The sequence below is a fragment of the Entamoeba histolytica genome, genomic scaffold (assembly GCF_000208925.1).
Source record: "Entamoeba histolytica HM-1:IMSS scf_1104750517695 genomic scaffold, whole genome shotgun sequence".
NCBI lineage: Eukaryota > Evosea > Mastigamoebida > Endamoebidae > Entamoeba > Entamoeba histolytica.
Genome location: NW_001915115.1, coordinates 1 through 22,165, shown reverse-complemented (window position 1 = coordinate 22,165; position 22,165 = coordinate 1). Strand labels below are relative to the sequence as shown.

Below are 22,165 nucleotides of genomic sequence, written 5' to 3'. Positions count from 1 at the left end.
AATATTTTCATTCTTAATTATTCATTCTTTATTCTGAAATGTTTTGTATATTTATTATATTAAATGAATATGATGAATAAATATCAATATTATTGTTTATTTGATTTTAAAAAATAATAAATGAATATGAAATAATGAAATAAAATAATGAAGACAATGAAATGATAATGAAATAGAATAATCTAATATTGAACAAATCAAATAAAGAATATATTGAATATATCATTATTGTTACATTATTATTTGTTATTTCAATTATTAAATATTAATAAATTATTATTCATGAATATTTAATTGATTGATATTTTACAATTTCATTTTCATTTTATTAAATAAATGAAATATAAATAATAAATGAATGAATAATAATTTAATATATGAAATAATAAAAAGAAAAGAAAGATAAATAATAAAGAAATATGATGTATTTAATATATAATATAATTTATTATCAAATGTAATAATATCAAATGATGAATTATTTTTATTTCAAAATATTTTGCATCAATAAAATATGTTGCTAAATATTTTGCATCATTAAATTTTGCATCATTAAATTTTGTGCTTTTTTTATTTGTTTCAATAAAATTTGCATCCTTTATTTTTTTCATTCTTTTCTTCCTTTATCATCTCTTTTGTTTTATTACACTTTATCTTCTTTCTTTTTATATTCTCTCCTTTCTACTTTTATTCTTTCTTCATCTTCTTCTACTTTTTACTTTCTTTTTATTCTTTTATATCATTCATTCTCTTCTTTTTCAATTATTTGCTTTTTTTCGTTGCCTTAAATAAGAATTACCATTTTGATTCTTATTCATCATCAATATATTGAACTAAAACATTATTCAATTATTATTTCTATTAAATAGTTTCAATTAACCATATTAATTATTTTTGATTATCTAAAAAATAATAATTTCAATTAATCCTAGAATTTTATAACTATTTTAAATTTCATTCAATATAATTATATCTATATTTTTATATTAATATCTTACTTATTATTTTTACTTTTTAATAAACAACAAATTCATAGATATAAATCATAATTTAATTTTAGATAATGGATTAATAATTTCATAACCAACATTAATAAAAGTACTTCTTCTAAATTACTTAACGATAATTATATAATAAAAATGAATAATATAATCAAATGAAATCAACTAAACTATTTAAATTTAACTTCAACAATAAATATATTAATATTGGTAATATTTATAATTATGCAAATTGAATAAATATAATATTTTACCACAAAATTAAAAATATAATCTATCATTTATTATTTCGTATAAAGTTAAATATATGAATAAAAAGAGTATTTTGATGAGTCTGAAAATCAATAAAAATAAATGAAATTTATCAAAAATCAAATGAAATAAATAATGTTCAAAATAACATAAACAATAAACATTTAATATTATAAAATATTAATATCAATATTAAAATGAAAAATAATAAAGTATGAAATGAATTTCATTAATATTTCTAAAGTATTTAATTATTTAATTATTATTCATTAATCTAATATTATACATTTAATATATTTTTAATATCTTTATTATACAATTAATATTGTTAATAAACTTATTACTGTCTTACTATTTTCAATTAATGAATGATTTTATTAATACATTTAAATAAAATTAAATGTATTACAATTATATCATATTCATATATATTCTATTCATTATTGAATATTATCATTTGATGATTCATTAAGTTAACATAACAATTTGAATATTCATTATTGTTATAAAAGAAAATTTAACAAATGAGTATTAATGAATTTAACAAATTATTTTAATTAAAATACTTTTATTTTATTATTCTTTATTATATTTTTTATTATTTTATTTATTAACCAAATGATTTTAATTAATTACTTTTCTTATTATTTGTACATATTCTTTTCTTCTTTATTTAATCAACTTCTTCAATCCTTGGTCCTTTATTTTCTTTTTCCGTGTTTCTAGTTCCTGTAAATCCTCTTCCTCCTTGAGTTATTTTTGAATAAATCTCTCCAATTTCTTTTTCAACTTCTTCCTTTTTCTTCTCATATTCTTCTTTACTTCCATTTTGATTGTTATCAACCCATTTTAAATTCTTTTCTATTATTTCTTCTGCTTTCTTCTTATCTTCTTCACTTATTTTATCTCCCATTTCTTTAATACTATTCTTCATTGAATAACACATATTTTCTATTTGATTCTTTGCTTCAATTCGTGCCTTATTCTCTTCATCTTCTGCTTTATATTTCTCTGCTTCTCTTATCATTTTATCAATATCTTCTTTACTTAATCTTCCTTTGTCATTTGTAATAGTAATTTTATTCTTCTTTCCACTACTTTTATCTTCTGCTGTTACATTTAATATTCCATTTGCATCAATGTCAAATGTAACTTCGATTTGTGGTACTCCTCGTGGTGCTGGTGCTATTCCTGTTAACTCAAATCTTCCAAGTAAATTACAATGTTTTGTCATTGATGCTTCTCCTTCAAATACTTGAATTAATACTTCTGCTTGATTATCTGCATATGTAGAAAATATTTCGGATTTCTTTGCTGGAATTGTTGAATTTCTAGGAATTAATGCTGTCATAACTCCTCCTGCTGTTTCTATTCCAAGTGTAAGTGGTGCAACATCAAGTAATAACACATCTTCTGTTGCTTTCCCTCCGGTTCCTGTTAATATAGCTGCTTGTACTGCTGCTCCATACGCAACTGCTTCATCTGGATTAATACTTTTATTTGGTTCTTTCCCATTGAAAAATTCTTTTAATATCTCAACGACTTTTGGAATTCTTGTACTTCCTCCTATCAATACTACTTCATCAATACTACTTTTATCTATTTTAGCATCTTCTAATACTCTTGAAACTGGTCCAATAGTTGATTTAAATAAATCAATGTTGATTTCTTCAAATCTAGCTCGTGTAATAGATGTATAAAAATCAATTCCTTCATATAATTGATCAACTTCAATATTAGCAACACTTGCACTTGATAATGTTCTTTTTGCTCTTTCACATGCTGTTCTTAATCTTCTAACAGCTCGTGCATTCCCACTAATATCTTTCTTATATTTTCTTTCAATTTCCTATTATAAATTTAACCATTAAAACAAGATATTATAGTTTCAATGGATAGTAGAATGAAAACCATTTTGTGTTATTTAGTTAAGCAATATAACTTGTTAAACTCATTTACTTTAAGTTCATTTTCTAAACTCCTTTTGTAGTTGTTATTTTATTACTTCTAATCAAACGTAAAAGAAAAATTTTGGTTTAAAGACTTATGAAATTGTTTGTTTTATAAAACAAAAATATTGACTAAAAATTGTTATATAATACTGAACTGATTATTCAGAGAAAAGACTACTTGTGTCTTCATCAGTATCTTCATCTATTGATTCTTCTAATTCTTCATCCTCAGACCCTTCATTATCAGAACTATCTCTATTGCTTCCATCTTCACTTATTTCGTCTTTATTCATTCTTTCACATTTTGAATTAGTTGGGTTGAAACTATTTGAACCAGAACTTTCATCTTCTGAGTTTAAGAAGTGATTTAACATTTTAGAACTGAAAAGCAAGTTTGATTTATCAAAGATTTGTTCACTACTTTGGTCTTTATGACCATCCTTAACTTCATCTTTTGTTTTAAAATGATAAACATCATATTTAAAAGGTTCTTCTCCAAAATTGATAGTAAAGTCTTTGTAACTTCTTAAACTAATAGCAGGGTAAAAAGCATTTTCTTTAACAGGAATAAGAGGAAGACTAACCCCATTTATTGTAAAGAAAACAATATGATTTGAAACATCAAATCCACAACCAACTGTATCTCCTTGTCCATAAGGTTTTGCAAATGCCTTTCCTTTTGGACTGTTATAAAACATTTTACCATCATCTGAATGATATCCAATAGAATTTTCTTCCCAACCAATGAATTTATCCTATTTAATGACTCTTATTTATATAGTTTAATTTAAGAATATAAACAAACTTTTTTATAATGTAATGGACAAAGTCCAATAGCAAAAGTATATTCAAATGGGTTATCTATTTTATCAAATGTTACTTCAAAATAATAGATATTTGATTCCATAATAACACGTTCATTGTTTGGGTTTGTCATAATACCAACCATTTTTTCTGGACCAAAAGGATATTGACCAATATGAGTGCACAAATTCATATGTTTAGCACTTGTAGGAGAGTATTTTCTCCCAGATACAGTAAAAAATCTATTGTCACTTATATTAGAAACCAACTCTTGTGGATGAGCTTGTTTAATAAGTTTACGAATAAGGTAATGCCATCCTCGGTTTTCTAATTTTTTTTCAATCTCAATCTTCTCACCAAAAATACCTTTTAATCTTGATAATGACATTTGTTGGGGTATAAAGTCTTCATAAGCTTCAACCATTTTTATGTAGTCTTCATTACTTAAGTTAGAAAATACCATATCTAAAGCATGTTCTGGTAACTGGAATAGATTTAACAATTTGTATTGCATTGATAAAATTTAGTTTAATGATTTTCTTTTTTTTTAAGTTTTTATTATTCTTTTATTTTTTTTCTAAACTCCTCTTTTTTTTGAAGTTTACAAAATACTTTCTTTTCGATAAGATTAATTAATGTAATTGAAATGAAAGACTACACTAGTTAAGAGCTTATAAGATTGAAAAATATATGAAAAGAAAACAAAGTGAAGAACAAAAACAAAGTGAGGATTGTACAACCGAAAAAAAAACAGATTTAAAACAACAAATTAATTTGGTAGAAAAGAAATTAAAGACGATGGAACAAACACTTGAAATGGTTGAACTTCAAATGAATAGAGAAGTTCAACTCTTATATTTAATTCGAAATGAATTGGAACTTCATTTGTCCAAAAAACATTATGAAGAAGAACTTATTTGTTCAGATTCATTTGTTCAACCTGAATACCCAACCCAACCTCATGAAAAAAGAACAATTTTTTCACCTGTTATGTTTCCAATGGCTCCATCATTCCCACCAGTTATTTTTCCTTCTTATGAAGAAAAAGAAAAAACAGACAAACAACTTAATAGTGCCACTGAACGAGGCGTTGAAGAAATTTCGTTACCACCAATTACTTAGATTAATAATAATAAATAATGATAAGTGAATAAAAAAAAATGAAAATTAATTAAAAAAAGATTAAATGATTCATTTGGTTCATGCAAAAACAACAATCTACTCTGATTAAACAAAGTTTACCTATGATTTGTGGAATATTGCTTGATGCAACATTCTTTGTTCATAATAATAGAAAACTAAATGTTGAAGAAATAAGAGAATATGTAAATATAATAAATTCATTTATCCGAGTTTTAAAAGAAATTCATGACAATTCATCAATTTTTATAATTGTTTATGCTGGTAAAAGTGTATTTGTAAAAGAAAGTGATAGAGGAGAATTAACTATATCAATAGCAGAAGCAATAAAAGAAGTATTAAATGATAAATTCCTTGTCAATGAACCAAATCTCTCATCAGCTATGTCATTAGCCCTCACAACAATTAATAAAGATGGTAAACTTCAACCAGACATTCAGAAAAAAATAATTATTGTATCAACTCCATTTGAAAGTTCACCAAAATTTATTCCTCTTATGAATTGTGTTTTTGCTGCTCAGAGAATTGTTTGTTAAATGATTTTAATCATCATTTAATTACTTATTTAATAGAAAACAACCATTGATACAATTGTATTAAGTGTAATTGAAACAAGATGCACTTTTTGTCAACAAGCTTCATACTTAACAAATGGAATTTACAATACTGCTACACTTCAATCCCTCTTTCCAAGGTTATTAGTTTGTTTTATTCAAAAAGATACTTTTTTCATTTCAATTAATTATTAGAGTAATAATACTTCTGATTGTGACACTGAAAAAATAATTCGAGTAACTGGAAATCAACAACCTGCAATTGATTGGAAATTATGGTGTTTCCATTGTAAAAAACCATTAGACCATGGGTATGTATGTTCTTCTTGTTTTGGAATTTATTGTGAAAAGCAAAAAGGTCGTTGTCCAACTTGTGGAGCATATTTTGAATAACTTTTTTCTTTAAAAATTTTGTTATTGTTTTTTATTTCCTCTTTCAAAGTGAATTATTTTAACATAATTGACTTTATATGTCTAAGTAATCATTAATTTATTCACACTACAAATAATATTTTTTATTGTCTTTTTGTGTTGATTATTCCTAAACTTAATTGAATGGTTCTTTCTTTTTATTCTTTTTATTCTTTTTATTCTTTTTATTTGTAGTTTCTTTACCTAAATTCTTTTATTTTTTTCAATGTATTTTTCCAAAAATAAGAGTTTTTGCTTAACTTCTACTTCTGGGAAAGTTATATCCAAAAATGATAAAAAGAAAACAATATACATTCCCGAAAAAAACAAAAAGGTAATGACAAGATATAATAATTTAATATTTAATAGGACAAAAAAAAACAAAATTGAGAAAATAAACACATAAAAATATTATAAGAAGTAAGAAACACAATCCATAAATCAATTAAAGAAAAATGTATTAATGAAATATAAAGATAATAAACTTAATTAATGGATTTTTGTTTGTGATTATTAAGAAAGAATGTATTTAATCAAAATTTCTTCATAAAAATTGAAAAGAAAAAACTATGATAACAAGAAGTGATTAAAGAAGGATTGAGATAAATAAAAGAATAAAATGAAAATACAGATGAACGAAATAATAAACATCTAAAAATGGGTAAGAACTTAAAACCCAGAAATAATATGTTTTTTAAGAGATCATTCCAAGGAGTTAAAGAAATTGTTGGAGTTTCTAAAAAGACTGAAGATAATGAAGTAAATCAATTAAAAATTGAGTTGCAAAACACTATTAAGAAATTAAAGAAAGCTAGTTCTTCATATTCAAAACTACCAGATGCAGGAAGATCATCAACTGTTTGTCATATGCAAGCAATGAAAGATGGAAAAGATTTATTAGGAGAAGGATGTTGTTGTCAAGAATGTTATAGTATTTTTGAAGAAATAGATATGAAAGGTCATTTATATGGTATGAAAATTAAAGAGGAAGTAATTGAACCAATTCAAAGGCTTGTTGAGGCATGTACTATTATGGAAAAAAGGACTAAAACTTTAGGACAAAGAAGATTAGATATGGATGCAGCTCATGACAAATATGAATCAATTGCTAAGAAAGCACCAGAAAAACAAAATGGGTTAGCTGAAGCAGAGACTCGATATAATGAAGCTAAAGACAATTATGATTATTTGAGAAATGAGATAGTTACTGACATAAACAAATGTATAGAACAAGTCAAAATACAATTTCCACAAATTTGTGTTAATTGTATGAAGAGTTACACAGACTATATTAATGAATTAAATGAAATTTGGACTAAAGTACCAAATATTATTTCATCAATTCCTGAAGTAGATTTAAAACAAGAAATTCCAATCACACCAAATGAACAATCAATGATTGTTTTAGAAAATGTTCGTGCTAAGAAAAATAATGACCTAGGAGGATTTGTTAATGATGATTTCACTACTCAAACTAAACCAACAGAACCAACTACTCCAGTTATGACTACTACTCAACCAACAAATCAATTTTCAACTGTAACAGCACTTTATGATTATACTGCTGTAGATGCAGGAGAGTTGTCTTTTAAAGAAGGAGATGTCATTACTGTATTAGAGAAGTCAGGTGATTGGTGGAGTGGAGAACTTAATGGAGTAAAAGGTATTTTCCCATCTAATTACGTTAATTAAACAAAAGAAAAGATAATTAACTATACTTATGGTTAATTTTAATTAAAAACTTTTTTAATAAAAAAATAAAAAATATAAAAAGAACTAAATGAAATAAAAAAGAAGTAATGATAACCACATCATGTCAATTCATTTATAGACAAAAAGATATTTTACCACACACAATTCATATTACTCCATACCCTATTAATGAACAATCATCAATACAACCAAATCAATGTAAATGTGGATATTATGATAATATCTATAATACACATAATGGAAATTCATTTATTTGTTGTAATTGTGGAAGAATTAATGAAAATATAGAAAATATCCCAAAAACACAAGCAACTATTCATACAGAAATACAACATTCTTCTACTGAAAGGAAATTCATATTTTTAATATCATTACAATTAGAAATTGTTTCATGTCAAGAAATGATTAAAAAAACAATTAAACAAATTAGTTCAAAAGGATATAAAGTGGCATGTATTTTTTTTAATGAAAATTCAATTCATTACATTAAAAATGGAACAAGAATGAATATTAATATAATTCCTGGTTTAAAAGAAATAAATGAATTACCATTTAATATTGAATCTTTATGGCTTACACCATCTATGGTTGATTCTATTCTATCAAATTTTAATGAAAACCTTCCTTTTATTGATTTAATTCATTTACATCAATGTCTTGATGGATGGTGTAAATGTATTCAATTAATAAATACAATTTGTACTCATGGAATAGAATTAGTTTCATTTATAAATACAAACGCTAAAGAACTTCCTTACCCAATCCAGTTATCCATTCCTCTTCATGTAGTATTTCCTGATAAATATCAATCAGATATTTATCCAATTCTTCTTCATTATATTAGAATAAATGGTGGATCTCTTCATACATGGGATAGACATACATCACAAACATTTGATGATTCAATCAATTCATTAATAAATGATCTTGAAATGCCTAGAACAAATGGTGGGACATTAACAATATTATATCCATCTCAAATACAAATAATCAACTCAACATTTGAAAAAAGTTTTAATGATAAATCCTTTCCTAAAAAAAAAGTTATATTTTCATTAGCACCAACAACTCCAAAAAGTCATTCAAATATTTCTATTTATTTCAAAGAGAAACAAAAATATAAAAAAACAGTATTATATATGCAGTTTATTTATAATGATTCATTAGATTATAATTCTCTTTCATTTAAATGTAGTTGTATAGAAACAATAAAATTTATAATGGTTAATACAGTTATAGAATATTATAATAGTTTGTCTATTGGAGCATCTATTCAATCATTATTTTATAATCTTCCAGATCCTTTAGAATTAAAAAAGAATTTAAAACGTTATTTAACAGTATTATCAACTCCTCATTATCAATTTTTAACTTTTTTAAAAATTTGTAATTATTTATTAACATCTCCATTATATTCTCAAGCTAATCCACAATTATCAGCATTATATCAACATCTTCTCTTTGATTTTGATCCATATTATTTATATTCCATTTATAATCCAATTATTTATATCTTTACTAATAATTATCAACAACCACAGACAAGACATACTTTATTAAAAAAAGAAATAATTAAACAAATTGAAGCTTCTGCAATTGTTTTTCTTAATTTTGGTAGAGTTGTTATTCTTACTGATGACCAAAATATTCATTGTGAAGGAAATCAAGTTGGAATATTAGTGAATTCATTAAAATATAACATACAATTTCCTCTTATTTTGAATGAATTAATCATTCCTTTTAATGGGAATGAATTATTAGAATATTGTATGTTAGATGATAATGAATTAAATTCATTTAAAAACTTCATTAGTGAACTTAATCGATTTGTATTGAAATAAATTCATTTCTTCTTTCATTTTGTTTAATTAAATATCATATATCTTTTACATATAATTTGAAATAACTAAAAATTGATTGAGTTAAACTTAAAAATGTATTGAATTTCTTTTAAATCTTTCTTAGAAACTACCCATTCTGAATACAACAGATGTTTTAGCTCCTTCATTATAAACATCGTATCCAAATCCTTCATTTAAGAATGTATATTCAAATCCTTCTATTTTAATGTTTAATAATTGTTGTAAATTTAATACATCTGTTGGATCTTCTTTTAATAATTCAATACAATTCTTTATATTTTGTTCTTGTATTTTCTCAATAATAACTGAGAATTTTACAAAGCCATCTTCACTTGTTACTACTTTTACCATTACACGTGATCCTAAACATGAGTCTAATACTTCTTTTGGTATTTCTGGGAACATAAATGCTGTAGCTGCATTTTGAATCATTTCTATTTCATTAGATGGAATATCCATCCAAAATTCTGTATTATATGGTGGTTGATCCCCCATATCTCTACCAAATCGATGTACATAATCAACATGATTAGTTTCACACCATAATTTAATAATACCAACACTATCTATTTCTGATGGATCAGAAATATCTTGAATTACATCTAAACTATCTTGTTCTGCAATAATATTCCATCCAGCATCACATCCTCCTTTATCACTTAAAGATATCCAACTTTCAATTGCTAAAACTCCATTTCTTCCTGCTTCTGTTTTCATTTTTTCTATTTGTTCTTCTGGTGATCCAACTTGATTAAAAAATTCTATAACAGTTCTTAATTCTGATAATGGTGATGTACATCTTAAAAATATTTCTGTTCCAGTTGGATTAACTGATGCTGAAAGATGAGTAGGAGATCTTCTAGGAATATTATCATAGAATAATTGAACAAATTCTTGTGCATTTTCTCTAATCCATTCAAATGCTTGAACAAATGAAATAACATTTTGTAATGTTGTATCTTCTCCATCATCATAATCAGATGTTGAACTTGAACTATTTTCTTTTTTATTATTTCCATCTATAATAACATTCATTTGTTTCATCTTTTCTTGTTCTTCTAATTCTTTTTTCTTTCTTTCTTCTTCTTCTAATTGTTGTTGAAGTTCTTGTTGTTTAAGTAATTCTTCTTGTTGTCTTATCATTTCTTGTTGGTCTCGAATTTTTTGTTCTTCTTCTTTTTGTTGTTCTTCCATTTGTCTTTGAATTTCTTCTTCAATACGTTTCTTTTCTTCTTCTTGTTGAATCCTCATATATTCTTCTTGTTGCTGTCTAAATTTTTCCATTCTTTTTTCTTCTTCTACACGACGAATATCCTCCAGTTCTTGTTGTACTTGCATTTTATTTTCTTCGTTCCCATTTTGTAAAGAAGTGTTATCACCACTTGATTGTGTTTGTGTAATACTTCCATGTGAAATAGTTGGTCGAGTAACAACCCAACCAGCTTTTTTCTGTGGTTTTGGTGCTTGAGTTTGAGGTTTATCCAAGAGAGGAGACTGAGTAGATTTTTCTTGTGAAGAAGAAATTAGTTGATTATTTTGTTGAAGATTTGATTGTTGAATAGAAGTATTAGACTGAATAGAATTATTTAAGTTTTGTGTAGTATTTAAAGAACTTGGTTGAGAACCACCAACATTAATTGGAGCCAATTGAATTTCTTCCACTTTTTGCACAACAGAAGTAGTTTTAGGAAGATTAAGTTGTTGTTGGGCATGAATAGCGTCGAAAATTCTTTTTAAAAATTCTCTTAAATACACTTCATTGTCAACACAAAATATAAATTTTCTTGTTCCTTTTTGATTTCTAGAATCTATACTAAAGAAAAATTTTTTACCAGGTACGTTCATTCCAGTTTCTTCTTGAATTGTAGTTTGTGGTGTTAGTTCAATATATCCTTGTGCACTTGTTGAATTTTTAGCTTTAAAATACCAAAGTCTTGTTGGTTTTAATACAAACCATCTCTTTTTCCAATTTTTTACAGAACCTCCTTGTTTTTTTGCCCATGCCTCAAATATTGATGGTTGGAGTTGCATAACTGAAACATTTAATTCTTCATTTTCTGCCATTCTTCTCTTAAATTTACCTCTTTTTATTTTTTAGTTCAATTCTCATGATTATTTTTATATTTCTATCTTCTTTTCATATTAACTTTTTATTATTTTTTTTTTCTTTTTTTTCTTTTTTTATTATTTTTTTTTCTTTTTTTTTTAATTTTTTTCTTTTTTACTCCAATCCAAATTTCTTTCTATTTGATGAATTTCCATTCATTGATTACTCTTTCACTCACCAATCTATTTTTTTTTTAATAAATATAATTTCAAATAATGAAAGTGTCTTCTTAGTCATAATACTTAAATTCTTTTGAATAAAGATTTTTTTTTGGAATTTCAGAAAATTCACATTTCTATAAAAAAAAAAAGGTAATTTGATGATACTAATCAGATACATAAAAAAGAATCAAATGAATGTTAAATATCTAAAAACTGTAAATTACTAAATAATTTAAACAAAATCAAAAATATGACTGAAAGAAAAATTGAGTTTACTACCAATAAAATAGTATTTCATGTATTATTTACATTAAAACAAGGATTAACAGGATTTATTGATGAATTAATAGTAGAAATGAAAGCTGAAAATAAGTTAATAAAGAGTGGTGGATATTATTCAAATTCAATTAAAATATTTTCTGATCCTGATGGAATAAAGTCAATAGGTTCAATCATTTCTATTGAACCAATTGAAACAAATTATAAAATTAAGTTCACTTTAGGAACAATTATTAAAGAAATAATTCTTATAGAAGGAAATACGTTGAGCAATAAAACTAAAGCAACTCTCATAGAAGAATATAACAAAAAATTAGAAAATGTTATGAACCAAATTTGTGATTTAAGACAAATGATATTGAAACTAAATGAAAAAAAACTTCCACAAAACGAAATAAAGAAAATAGAAAATGAAGATTTAATAATTAATGACTTAATATCTCGAATTATTCAATGTGAAGAAAAGATTAAAGCTAATGAACAGACAAACTCTTTTATAAAAGAAAAATTTATAGTAATTGAAAAAAGAATAAATGAAATTGAAAATAAAATTCATGTAATACATAATGTTACAAATAATTCAAATGAAAATGAAAAAAATTTAAATGATATATTTAAAAAAAGATTAACTGAATGTATCTTAAAAACTAATACTTGTGCTAATGAATTAATTGATGTAAAAAAGAAAGTTTCAATGTCTATTATGGATAATGATGAAAAATATACAAAAATTTTAGAAGATATTTCTATATTAAAGAATAAATCAACTCAAACAGAAATTTCATTATTAGATATTAATAAAAAATTAAATTCCCTTTTATCACCAAAAACTCAAATAACAAAATCTAAAACAGAACCAACTGTAATTAATTATAAAGATTGTATCTTATCATCTCAAGTAGAAAAATCAGATACTCAAATTCCTAAATTAGATACTCATTTATCAAATAATAATTATTTCCAATCTCAACAAAAAACCCCTCGTCTAGAATCAGAAAGTAAGAAAAAAAAAGGTGAACATAAAACAGAACCATTATTATTTGTTTTATCTTCTCCAAAAGACCAACAACATAAAACAAAATCAAAAAGTAGTCTTTCAAGTAAACCAACAATTCCAGTTGTAGTAACTCCTCCATTAGAAGAAAAAGAAAAATTGTCCAAAGGAAAAAAGTCATTAGAAACTCATTCAGAGCCTAGTCTTAACTCATCAAAAGAACCAGAACCAAAAAGAAAACAATTACATAAAATAAAAAAATCAAATTCAAAAACAATGAAAACATCTATACAAAATACAGGAAATGATGATATTAAAAAAACAATAGAAATAAATCCTGGTGTATTAAATAAAATAACAAGTGTTTATAAAGAAACATCAAAAAGTAAAACAAAAGGAAGTGGAACATTAAAAACAAGACCAAAAGCATCAGTTATAGACCCAGATAATCTTAAAGAAAATTTTGAAAGAAAACAAGCAATAAAAGAAAAAGAAATTATTCAAAATAAAAGTCAGAATGATTTAATTTTTAAAGAATTAAAAGAAGGAGAAGTTATGCATATTATTTGTAATGAAAATAATCCAGAACAACAACAAATAATAAAATGGCTTATTAACACTGTAAAGACTAATGATTTTTGGGAAGTATTTGATGAACAAGAACCAAAAGGAATTATTATTGTTTGTACAAATAAAGAAGAAGGATTAGAAATGAAAATGAGAGTAAGAAAATTATTTGGAGATATCCCAATTCAATTAATTGGGTTAGAAGGTGAAACAGCAAGTGTAGAAGGTTTTATTAAAATACATTTTCATAATGGAGAAGTAACAGATGAAAATGGACATATTCTTCAAGAATTTAAGAAATGGAATTAAACAGTAAATTGAAAAAACATTTGTTTTAAGAAATAGATGAAAGGGGATTGTATTATTCCTCAATGTTTTCACTAAACTCATCGACAACTCTTTGATAATCATCATCCTTTTTAGAAGCTGCAGATGAAGAAGAGCCATTACCTACTTTAAATGTAATAATGAAATATACAGCCATCCCAATAAATGAAACACACATGACTGAAGCAAGGGCTCCAAGAATTAATGTCATAATAATAAATCCATTATATGGAAAATATAATTTAGCATAACATGGTGCTTGTACTTCTCCTGGAATTGGATAATATGCACAATCATTTTGAGAATATGCCTTCCATCCACAACATCTATATGCAACTTCAGTAAATGCTTTTTGATCAGAATTTAAACCATTCCAAAAATGAGTTAAACTCCAATCAGGAAATGCAACTCCAATAAAACTTGTTACTGTAGTACCAAGAAAAAGAATAGTAACTACAACACATCCACCAATATACTATTTATTTTATTAATAATTATTTTTATTATGTTAAAAATAATAAAACAAACAATATATATGAATATTTTCTTTAATTGGAATCCACTATATATTCCAATTAATGATGTAATTAATGCCACTGATGAACCACAAATACTAAATGAAAGAATCCATTTTATTCCACTTGGAATAAAATGCATTGAATTCTTTAATAACACAAATAATACAACTGAGATTAATAATCCTACAGTCCCAAGTGTCTAAATTTATAAGTCCATTTTTAATTTCTTGTTTCTAAGTATTAACAAACAAATAAGAAAATACTAGTTGTTGAAAATGCACGTTTGGTTGATGGCATTTTTTCTTAGAAATAATTATTTTACAGTTCTAATTATTTTTTTCATTTTTTATTTTCTTTCTTTTTTGTTTTTTCAAAAACATAATTTCTAATTAGAAAATAATAATATTATTATTATTTTATAGTTATTTATCTTTCTGATAAATATGTTTTTTATTTCACTTTAATTATCTCTGATTCAATAAACATATTTATTCATAACTTATTCATTATTTATACTTATAACTTTTTTTATGATTCATGATTATATAAATTTGTATTTGAATGAAATATAAAATGTTATTAATATTAATTATCAATTAAACAAGAATAACAATAAAATAATCTCTTTATTAATTCACATTCTTTCTATCAATTAACTAACAATGAATTTAATTAAAAACATATACAATAACTATTATTATTTGAACTTTTCTTCTTTTTATTCAATTATTAATAGATAATATTAATATAAATATATGAAATACTAGAATCAAAAGACAGATATTTATACATTAAAACGAATATCATAATTACTTAATAAATACTAATTGTGATTTTTATAATTATTCATTTCCCAAATAATCATTTAAACATCTCTAAAAAATATTTAAAAACCAATTTTATTATGAGACTATTACTATTTTATTATTGTTATTAATGAGGAATAAAAAGAAATACTTTTGATATGAAATACATTTACTTTTTTATTTATAACCAACAAATTTTAAATAACACAGATGAAGAAAATTATATGACAAATACTTTTTTTTTCAATTTTTCATTAAACAAATCAACTTATAAAAAAAATTCTGGCAGCACATTAGAAGAAGAACAATCTAATGCGAGCATGCTAGAAATGAACTCTATTACACCAATAGAGCATATTGAAGAAACTGAAATAATCACTTCTCAGTATGAAGAAAATCCAATTGTGGATATATCTAATAATTGACCTTTTTTTTTTTTTTTTTTTTTAAACAAATCAACTTATAAAAAATGTGTAAATAACAATTATTTATTAACAAAGAATAAATGTCTTTATTAAAACATTACTAATAAGATAATTTACATACAAAATATTAGTGATTAAAATTATAAAAACAAAGAAATTCTATTTCTTTACAAAAACAAAAAGAACTAAAAAAAAATAATTTAATTTTGACAATAAAAGATGGATATTATCAAATTATTATTTATAATTATAATAGTACATATTATCATTCTTAGTATTGGATGTATGTTTGCTTTTAATATAATGGTAGGTATATTTGTGTTAACAATCCCAACTTCTATTCTTTCTTTTCTTTATGTTCAGTATAAACCTCAATTAGATGAATTATCAAAACCAACACTTCCATTTCAAAATAAGAAATCACTTGATTAAAATAATAGATATTGTTCTTTTCTAATACTACCAGTTTCTTTAAGTTTATTTTTTTTTTAAACATTAATTTTCAATTATACAGAACTAGTTAGACTTTCTAATGACTGAAGAGTATCTACTTGGCTTTGAAGAGCTTCAAAAAATAATTTAACTTTTTGACAATCATCTAATAGTCTTTGTCTATCATTTTCATTTCCTAAATTAATATCATTCATTTGTTGTTCTGTTTTTTTCATAAATAGTTCTAACTGATTTAATTCCTTTTCTAAGTCAATAACCTTAGACTCTTTTCTTTTTAAACGAAGAATTTCACTAGCTTGTTGTGCAACAATAGCACGTGTATGTTCAAGTTCAGTTTGTGTATCAATTAATTTTATTTGATATTCAAAAGAATCAATTGGCTTAGATTGGTTTGCAGTCATATGACTATATAAATAATAAGTTCAGTTCTTTTAACCAATTAAATTTTTCTTTAAATTTTTGATTCTTTAAAACCAAACCAAAAAGAGATTTTGAATCAACAAAGTTCATAAGATCATTTAGTATCAACAATTTCTATTTCTGTTGCATCATCTTTTGGTGTAACAGACTTTCTTGAAAAATTAATTGCTGCAGTTATTGCTATGTTGTTAATTACTTTAAATAATAATTTTATTATTAATGTAACAAACGAGTTCGACATATTGGACATTGGTGTGTTCTTTCTTTAACTTCTTCATAACATCCAGCACACATAGTAATATGTCTACATGGTAATAATAATATTTCTCGTGGATCTGTTGTACAAATAACACAAAGATTATCAGTACCAGTAACATCATCACTATCAACACCAAATACATCAAATGAGTTATATGTAACATCACCAATATGAAATTGTTGACTAGAAATTTTTGGTACTTCACTAGTTAATAAAATAGTTACAGAGATAGAATCAATCAAAATATATTCAGTAAGTGGAATATTAGCATTTACTGATTTTGTAATGTCAATTGTTAATGCTAAAATATTACTTATATTTGGAATTGACACTTCTTGTTGCATTTGAGCTGGTAATTCTTTTGTTTCTAAAATTTTTTTTTGACCTTCAACCATTGTATATGCTTCAAGATGTGCTTCTATAGCACAATCAATTAAAAAATGAAGAAAACCATTACTAACATGTAATGTCATTTTATCAATACAATATAACACAACGTGTTTAATTTGTGCATTAACTAATGGAACATCAGGTTGATTTTCTTCCATTTCTGTAGGAGGGGTATTAGGTATTTGTTCTTCAAAAGGAATTGACTGAGTGATTCCCATGTTTTACAAGCAATTTGGACTATTTAATAATATTTTAAGATATTTAATCTAAAACAATAATTCTTTTTTTTTTTAATTAATTAAACATTTGAATGAATATAACAAAAAAAAAGAAGTGAAAAGAGATAAATGTAGATCATATGACTTCGCAAAAGATACCTCTTGATTTTATTAAAAGTATGTTAAGTGCAAATGGATTCGAAGAAATGAGTGATGAAATGATTAATTTAATTTCAGAAGAAGCAGAAAATTCAATTAGTGAATTATTCAATGTTTGCTTACATAATTATTTTATGGTAATGATTTTAATAAAGTGTATCACTAACAAATGAATAGGAAGCTACTAAATTTATGAGACATTCTAAACGTAAAATATTAACAATTCAAGACATTAATTCTGCATTAAAATTAAAGAAACTCGAACCATATTATGGATATAATCCATCAATTCCATTATATTATCAAAGACTTCCCTCTAATCATGAAATGTTTGTACGACAAGAACAAAGTATTGGATTAAATGAAGCTGTTCATTGTCAATTTTTCCCAGATATTCCACGTGATATTAATGTTGGATGTCATTGGTTAACTGTAGAAGGAGTTCAACCATTAATTCCTCAAAATCCATCAGTTGTTGTTCAAGAAAAACAAAAACAAGAAGAAACTATTGAAACAAAACCAATAATTCAACATTCATTAAGTAAAGAATTACAAATGTATTATGATATGGTTGTAGAAATTCTTAACACTAATAATAAAGAAAAAATTGATGAATGTTTAGATAGTGTAAGAACAGATTCTGGATTGCAACAACTAACACCATATTTTATTAGATACATTTCAAATCATACATTGGCTAATCTTGGTTCATTAGAAATATTAGCTAATATGTTGTCTTTAGTAAATGCTATGAGAGAAAATCAAAACATTAATCTTGAACCTTATTTACATCAATTATTCCCAGTTATTTTAACTTTAGTTGTAACAAAACAAATTGGCACAAATTCTTATGATAATCATTGGAATATTCGTGTTCAAGCTGCTGCTATTGTAAAAAAATTACGTGATCGTTATTCAGAAAAATATGGTCGTCTTCATGCTCGTTTACTTCAAACATATTTACAAGCTATTACTGATGCAACAAAACCTTTAACAACTCAATATGGGGGAATTGTTGGTATTACTGCAATGGGACCACGTGCTGTTTATCATTTATTAGTTCCAGCAATGAAATCATTAAAAGAGAGATATCTTGGAAGTAGTAATGAATGTAAAATGTGTTTACAAGCACTTTTTGATGCTGCATTTATGCTTGCTGAAAAAATGAAAGAAATGATGATGGATTCAAAACAAAATGTTTGTGATGAACTTCGAGATAAAAAGAAAGAATTAGTTGCTGATGAATTTAATATTGATGAGACATTTAAAACACTTCATGAAATATTTGGGGATGTAATAGTACCAACAAGTTTAGTAGATCCAGATATAAAAAATATTACTCTGTAATAAATTTTCTGAATTTAATTGATTTATTAATTAAATTAACATTTTTTAACTATTTTTTTTTTATTTGTTATTAAAAAAAAATAAATTTAAAAAAACTATAAAATAATATTTATGTTATTCAATAGAAATTATAAATTTTGTTTTTAATGTCATTCCTCTTCTTTTTTTGTTTATTGAAGCAATTTCATAAAACTTCAATAAACATAAAAAAAGAGATAAAAGAACTATAATTTTAGTTATTCAGAATTAAAGATGAATGAAATAACAATAAAAGTGATATTACTTTTTTCTATTTACACTTATGCACAACAAACATTTTATCCATCACTAATTCATTCAATAAATTATTCAGAATATTTTAATGAACTACAAGAAATACAAAAACATAATATTAAAATACAAAATATTAATGAAGATCTTTTAAATAATACAAATGACAATGATGATGATCAATTTAATTTAGAATTACCTGATGAAATATTGTGGGAAAACTTTTGTAAATATTTTAATAAAAGTTATTCAACTACAGCAGAAAGTAATTATAGAAAAAATATTTTTATGGTTTGTAAATTGTTTTATATTCAAATTATCATTAAACTGATATTCATAATATCAAATAGGAACAAATTAAAATATATAGATATTTTAATTCATTATCTTCTTCTAATATTACTGCTGTATTTGGTATAACTATATTAAGTGATAAAAGCCTTTCGGAAATTGGTTGTTCAAATCCAAAGTCTTTAAAAAATTCATCAATAATCTTCCCACCTCCAATCCTTCCTCAAATAACTGATCCTCCTGCATCTTTTTCAAGATGTGGAAAATACACATTAAATAATTCTAATTCAATGAAAACTGATGACTTTTGTACTGATATTTATTGGTCAGGTTGTGATGGTTGTTATGCATTTGCAGCAAAAGAAATTGCATTTATTTCTTATAAAAATCAAACATTAAAAAGTGCATCAATTAATACAAATTTATATTTTGATTGTTCACCAGAAGCTAAAGGATGTTGTGGAGGAGATACTGAAGAAATATTAAAAGATTTTCCTTATGTATATTTTCAGAATGAAAGTTCTAGTTTAGAACCATCACAATATCTTTCATGTAAACATGAAAAATGTTTTCTTCAACATCCTAATGGATTAGTAAAAAATATTATTGAGTTTGGCTCAATTAATAAACCAGAACAATTTAAATCATTATTATTAGTATATGGTCCATTTGTTTCTTCTATAAAATTATTTAATGGAATTCAAGGATATAAATATGGAATTTTAGATATAGAACATTGTAAAAATGAATCAGTTATTGCTTCTCATTCTATTGTTGTTGTTGGTTATGGTACTCAAAATAATTCTAGTTATCTTATTATAAAAAATTGGTGGAACGGTTGGGGAGAAGATAACAAAGGTTATATGAAAATTTCAATGACTAATTCTTGTGGAATTGGAACTCAACCAGAAGGAAAACAACCAACAAATTATATTATTCAATTTTATTATTGTGAAGGAGATTCTTATTGTATTGATTGTGATAAAGAAACTGGTAAATGTCTTGAATGTAGTTATTTATCCAGATTAGACAAAAATGGAATGTGTACAAGAGAATGTCCTGATGATTGTTTAACTTGTGATAAAGCTCTTGAAGAATGTTTTTCTTGTAAAAATAATGCAATATTACAAGATGGTAAATGTGTAATAAAATGTCCAAAATATTGTAAAACGTGTGAAAGAGAAACTCTTGAATGTACTTCATGTCAACCTTCATATATATTAAATGGGACTGAATGTATATACAACTGTACTGATGATTGTGAGATTTGTGATCCATACAATGAAACTTGTATTAAATGTAAAGATAAGTCTGAACTTCTTAATGGATATTGTAATGTATTATGTCCTGTTGGATGTAAGACATGTGATAGAGAATCACAACGATGTTATTCATGTAAAAGGTTCTATCGACTAAATCAATATTCTTGTGTAAGTACTTGTAAAGATAAATGTATTGATTGTGATAGTTCAAATACTTTTTGTGAATTATGCGAAGTTGGTTATACTCTATTAAATGGGGAGTGTTATTCATCAGTATGTAAAAAAAATTGTCGTTTTTGTAATATTACAACTCCAAATTGTGTTGAATGTTTTCTTCCTTATTTCAGTTACAATGGAGATTGCCAAATCAATTCATTTTTAGCATTAATATTTCTTTATATATTTATCACATTGTCATTATTATTAAATGCATTATTATAATTATACATATTAACTTCTTTTATTTATTTTTTGTATTCTTTCTTCTCTCTTTTTATTTTATCTTATGCACATACTTTTTAATAATTCTGTGATTCTAAATGCCACCTTGAAGTATCTTAATATTATTTCTAACCAGTTATGGTTAACTGTGTCATATGCTTTCCTGATATCGTAGAATGATTCCAAGTATCTTGTTCTGTTTGCTTCTCTTTCATTTCTTTCAATCAGACTTAGTATGCTTCCTCTCTTTGTTACATACTGACATGGGTTTACTTGATATTTCTTTTCATTTCCCATGAGTTGTAGTTCCATTTTATATTTGATGATTGATGTGAACACTTTCATAATTACATTCAGACACGTGATTGGTTGGTAGTTTTCTGTTTTCTTCTTATCATTTCCTTTGTATATCAGTATGGTTCTTCCTGTAACCATTTCTCTTTGAATAAGTTCTGGTAATTCTATCCATTCATTGAATATATCACTGTCTTATCTCTCACACCCACCAATCTCTTCCAGTAGTATTCTTGGATACCATCTATTCCACGTGCTTTTCAGCTTGGTAATCTTGTTATAGTTGCTTCTACTTCTTCCCTTGTGATTTTTACACTTTTCCAATTTCTTGTTCCAGTCTCTTTTATCATTTCCTTGATCTTCTCATTCTTTTCATCCATCTTCCTGTGTCTATCATATATTTTCTCCCAAAACAAGAGTGTTTCTTCGTCACTTGGTTTTTCTGACATTTCAATCATCTCTTCTGGGTTTTTATCTAATTTCTTTCC

General features: G+C 24.6%; 13 protein-coding genes across 13 annotated transcripts, besides 4 other annotated features; 7 read left to right on the top strand and 6 right to left on the bottom strand.

The window, feature by feature from the left end:
* Positions 1 to 1,926: 1,926 nt before the first annotated feature.
* Positions 1,927 to 3,208, bottom strand: EHI_091570 (heat shock protein 70, putative; the record flags this gene model as incomplete). Its single annotated transcript, XM_001914038.1, has 2 exons — positions 1,927 to 3,077; positions 3,196 to 3,208. The coding sequence occupies 2 exons, from the start codon at positions 3,206 to 3,208 to the stop codon at positions 1,927 to 1,929; spliced, it is 1,164 nt and encodes a 387-aa protein (XP_001914073.1).
* Positions 3,209 to 3,363: 155 nt separating this feature from the next.
* Positions 3,364 to 4,523, bottom strand: EHI_091560 (uncharacterized protein; the record flags this gene model as incomplete). Its single annotated transcript, XM_645296.1, has 2 exons — positions 3,364 to 3,960; positions 4,011 to 4,523. 2 exons carry the CDS (start codon positions 4,521 to 4,523, stop codon positions 3,364 to 3,366), a joined length of 1,110 nt encoding a protein of 369 aa, XP_650388.1.
* Positions 4,524 to 4,699: 176 nt separating this feature from the next.
* EHI_091550 (uncharacterized protein) lies at positions 4,700 to 5,131 on the top strand (the record flags this gene model as incomplete). Its single annotated transcript, XM_645297.2, has 1 exon — positions 4,700 to 5,131. The coding sequence occupies one exon, from the start codon at positions 4,700 to 4,702 to the stop codon at positions 5,129 to 5,131; it is 432 nt and encodes a 143-aa protein (XP_650389.2).
* Positions 5,132 to 5,211: 80 nt separating this feature from the next.
* EHI_091540 (uncharacterized protein) lies at positions 5,212 to 6,096 on the top strand (the record flags this gene model as incomplete). The annotated part of the gene is made up of 3 exons (XM_645298.1): positions 5,212 to 5,676; positions 5,722 to 5,850; positions 5,899 to 6,096. The coding sequence occupies 3 exons, from the start codon at positions 5,212 to 5,214 to the stop codon at positions 6,094 to 6,096; spliced, it is 792 nt and encodes a 263-aa protein (XP_650390.1).
* Positions 6,097 to 6,801: 705 nt separating this feature from the next.
* On the top strand, positions 6,802 to 7,806 carry EHI_091530 (BAR/SH3 domain containing protein; the record flags this gene model as incomplete). Its single annotated transcript, XM_645299.1, has 1 exon — positions 6,802 to 7,806. One exon carries the CDS (start codon positions 6,802 to 6,804, stop codon positions 7,804 to 7,806), a length of 1,005 nt encoding a protein of 334 aa, XP_650391.1.
* Positions 7,807 to 7,913: 107 nt separating this feature from the next.
* On the top strand, positions 7,914 to 9,668 carry EHI_091520 (uncharacterized protein; the record flags this gene model as incomplete). Its single annotated transcript, XM_645300.1, has 1 exon — positions 7,914 to 9,668. The coding sequence occupies one exon, from the start codon at positions 7,914 to 7,916 to the stop codon at positions 9,666 to 9,668; it is 1,755 nt and encodes a 584-aa protein (XP_650392.1).
* Positions 9,669 to 9,788: 120 nt separating this feature from the next.
* Positions 9,789 to 11,753, bottom strand: EHI_091510 (PH domain containing protein; the record flags this gene model as incomplete). Its single annotated transcript, XM_645301.1, has 1 exon — positions 9,789 to 11,753. One exon carries the CDS (start codon positions 11,751 to 11,753, stop codon positions 9,789 to 9,791), a length of 1,965 nt encoding a protein of 654 aa, XP_650393.1.
* A 454-nt stretch (positions 11,754 to 12,207) lies between these two features.
* On the top strand, positions 12,208 to 14,106 carry EHI_091500 (early endsome antigen 1, putative; the record flags this gene model as incomplete). The annotated part of the gene is made up of 1 exon (XM_645302.1): positions 12,208 to 14,106. The coding sequence occupies one exon, from the start codon at positions 12,208 to 12,210 to the stop codon at positions 14,104 to 14,106; it is 1,899 nt and encodes a 632-aa protein (XP_650394.1).
* A 52-nt stretch (positions 14,107 to 14,158) lies between these two features.
* Positions 14,159 to 14,939, bottom strand: EHI_091490 (uncharacterized protein; the record flags this gene model as incomplete). The annotated part of the gene is made up of 3 exons (XM_645303.2): positions 14,159 to 14,599; positions 14,653 to 14,841; positions 14,892 to 14,939. The coding sequence occupies 3 exons, from the start codon at positions 14,937 to 14,939 to the stop codon at positions 14,159 to 14,161; spliced, it is 678 nt and encodes a 225-aa protein (XP_650395.2).
* Positions 14,940 to 15,694: 755 nt separating this feature from the next.
* Positions 15,695 to 15,894: a repeat region.
* Positions 15,727 to 15,888: a repeat region.
* A 485-nt stretch (positions 15,895 to 16,379) lies between the features above and the next one.
* EHI_091480 (uncharacterized protein) lies at positions 16,380 to 16,727 on the bottom strand (the record flags this gene model as incomplete). Its single annotated transcript, XM_001914037.1, has 1 exon — positions 16,380 to 16,727. One exon carries the CDS (start codon positions 16,725 to 16,727, stop codon positions 16,380 to 16,382), a length of 348 nt encoding a protein of 115 aa, XP_001914072.1.
* A 113-nt stretch (positions 16,728 to 16,840) lies between these two features.
* Positions 16,841 to 17,613, bottom strand: EHI_091470 (uncharacterized protein; the record flags this gene model as incomplete). The annotated part of the gene is made up of 2 exons (XM_645306.2): positions 16,841 to 16,926; positions 16,977 to 17,613. 2 exons carry the CDS (start codon positions 17,611 to 17,613, stop codon positions 16,841 to 16,843), a joined length of 723 nt encoding a protein of 240 aa, XP_650398.2.
* Positions 17,614 to 17,753: 140 nt separating this feature from the next.
* EHI_091460 (TFIID subunit, putative) lies at positions 17,754 to 19,119 on the top strand (the record flags this gene model as incomplete). The annotated part of the gene is made up of 2 exons (XM_645307.1): positions 17,754 to 17,885; positions 17,950 to 19,119. The coding sequence occupies 2 exons, from the start codon at positions 17,754 to 17,756 to the stop codon at positions 19,117 to 19,119; spliced, it is 1,302 nt and encodes a 433-aa protein (XP_650399.1).
* Positions 19,120 to 19,371: 252 nt separating this feature from the next.
* EHI_091450 (cysteine protease, putative) lies at positions 19,372 to 21,383 on the top strand (the record flags this gene model as incomplete). Its single annotated transcript, XM_645308.2, has 2 exons — positions 19,372 to 19,680; positions 19,740 to 21,383. The coding sequence occupies 2 exons, from the start codon at positions 19,372 to 19,374 to the stop codon at positions 21,381 to 21,383; spliced, it is 1,953 nt and encodes a 650-aa protein (XP_650400.2).
* A 9-nt stretch (positions 21,384 to 21,392) lies between these two features.
* Positions 21,393 to 21,629: a repeat region.
* Positions 21,453 to 22,077: a repeat region.
* Between the last annotated feature and the right edge of the window lie 88 nt (positions 22,078 to 22,165).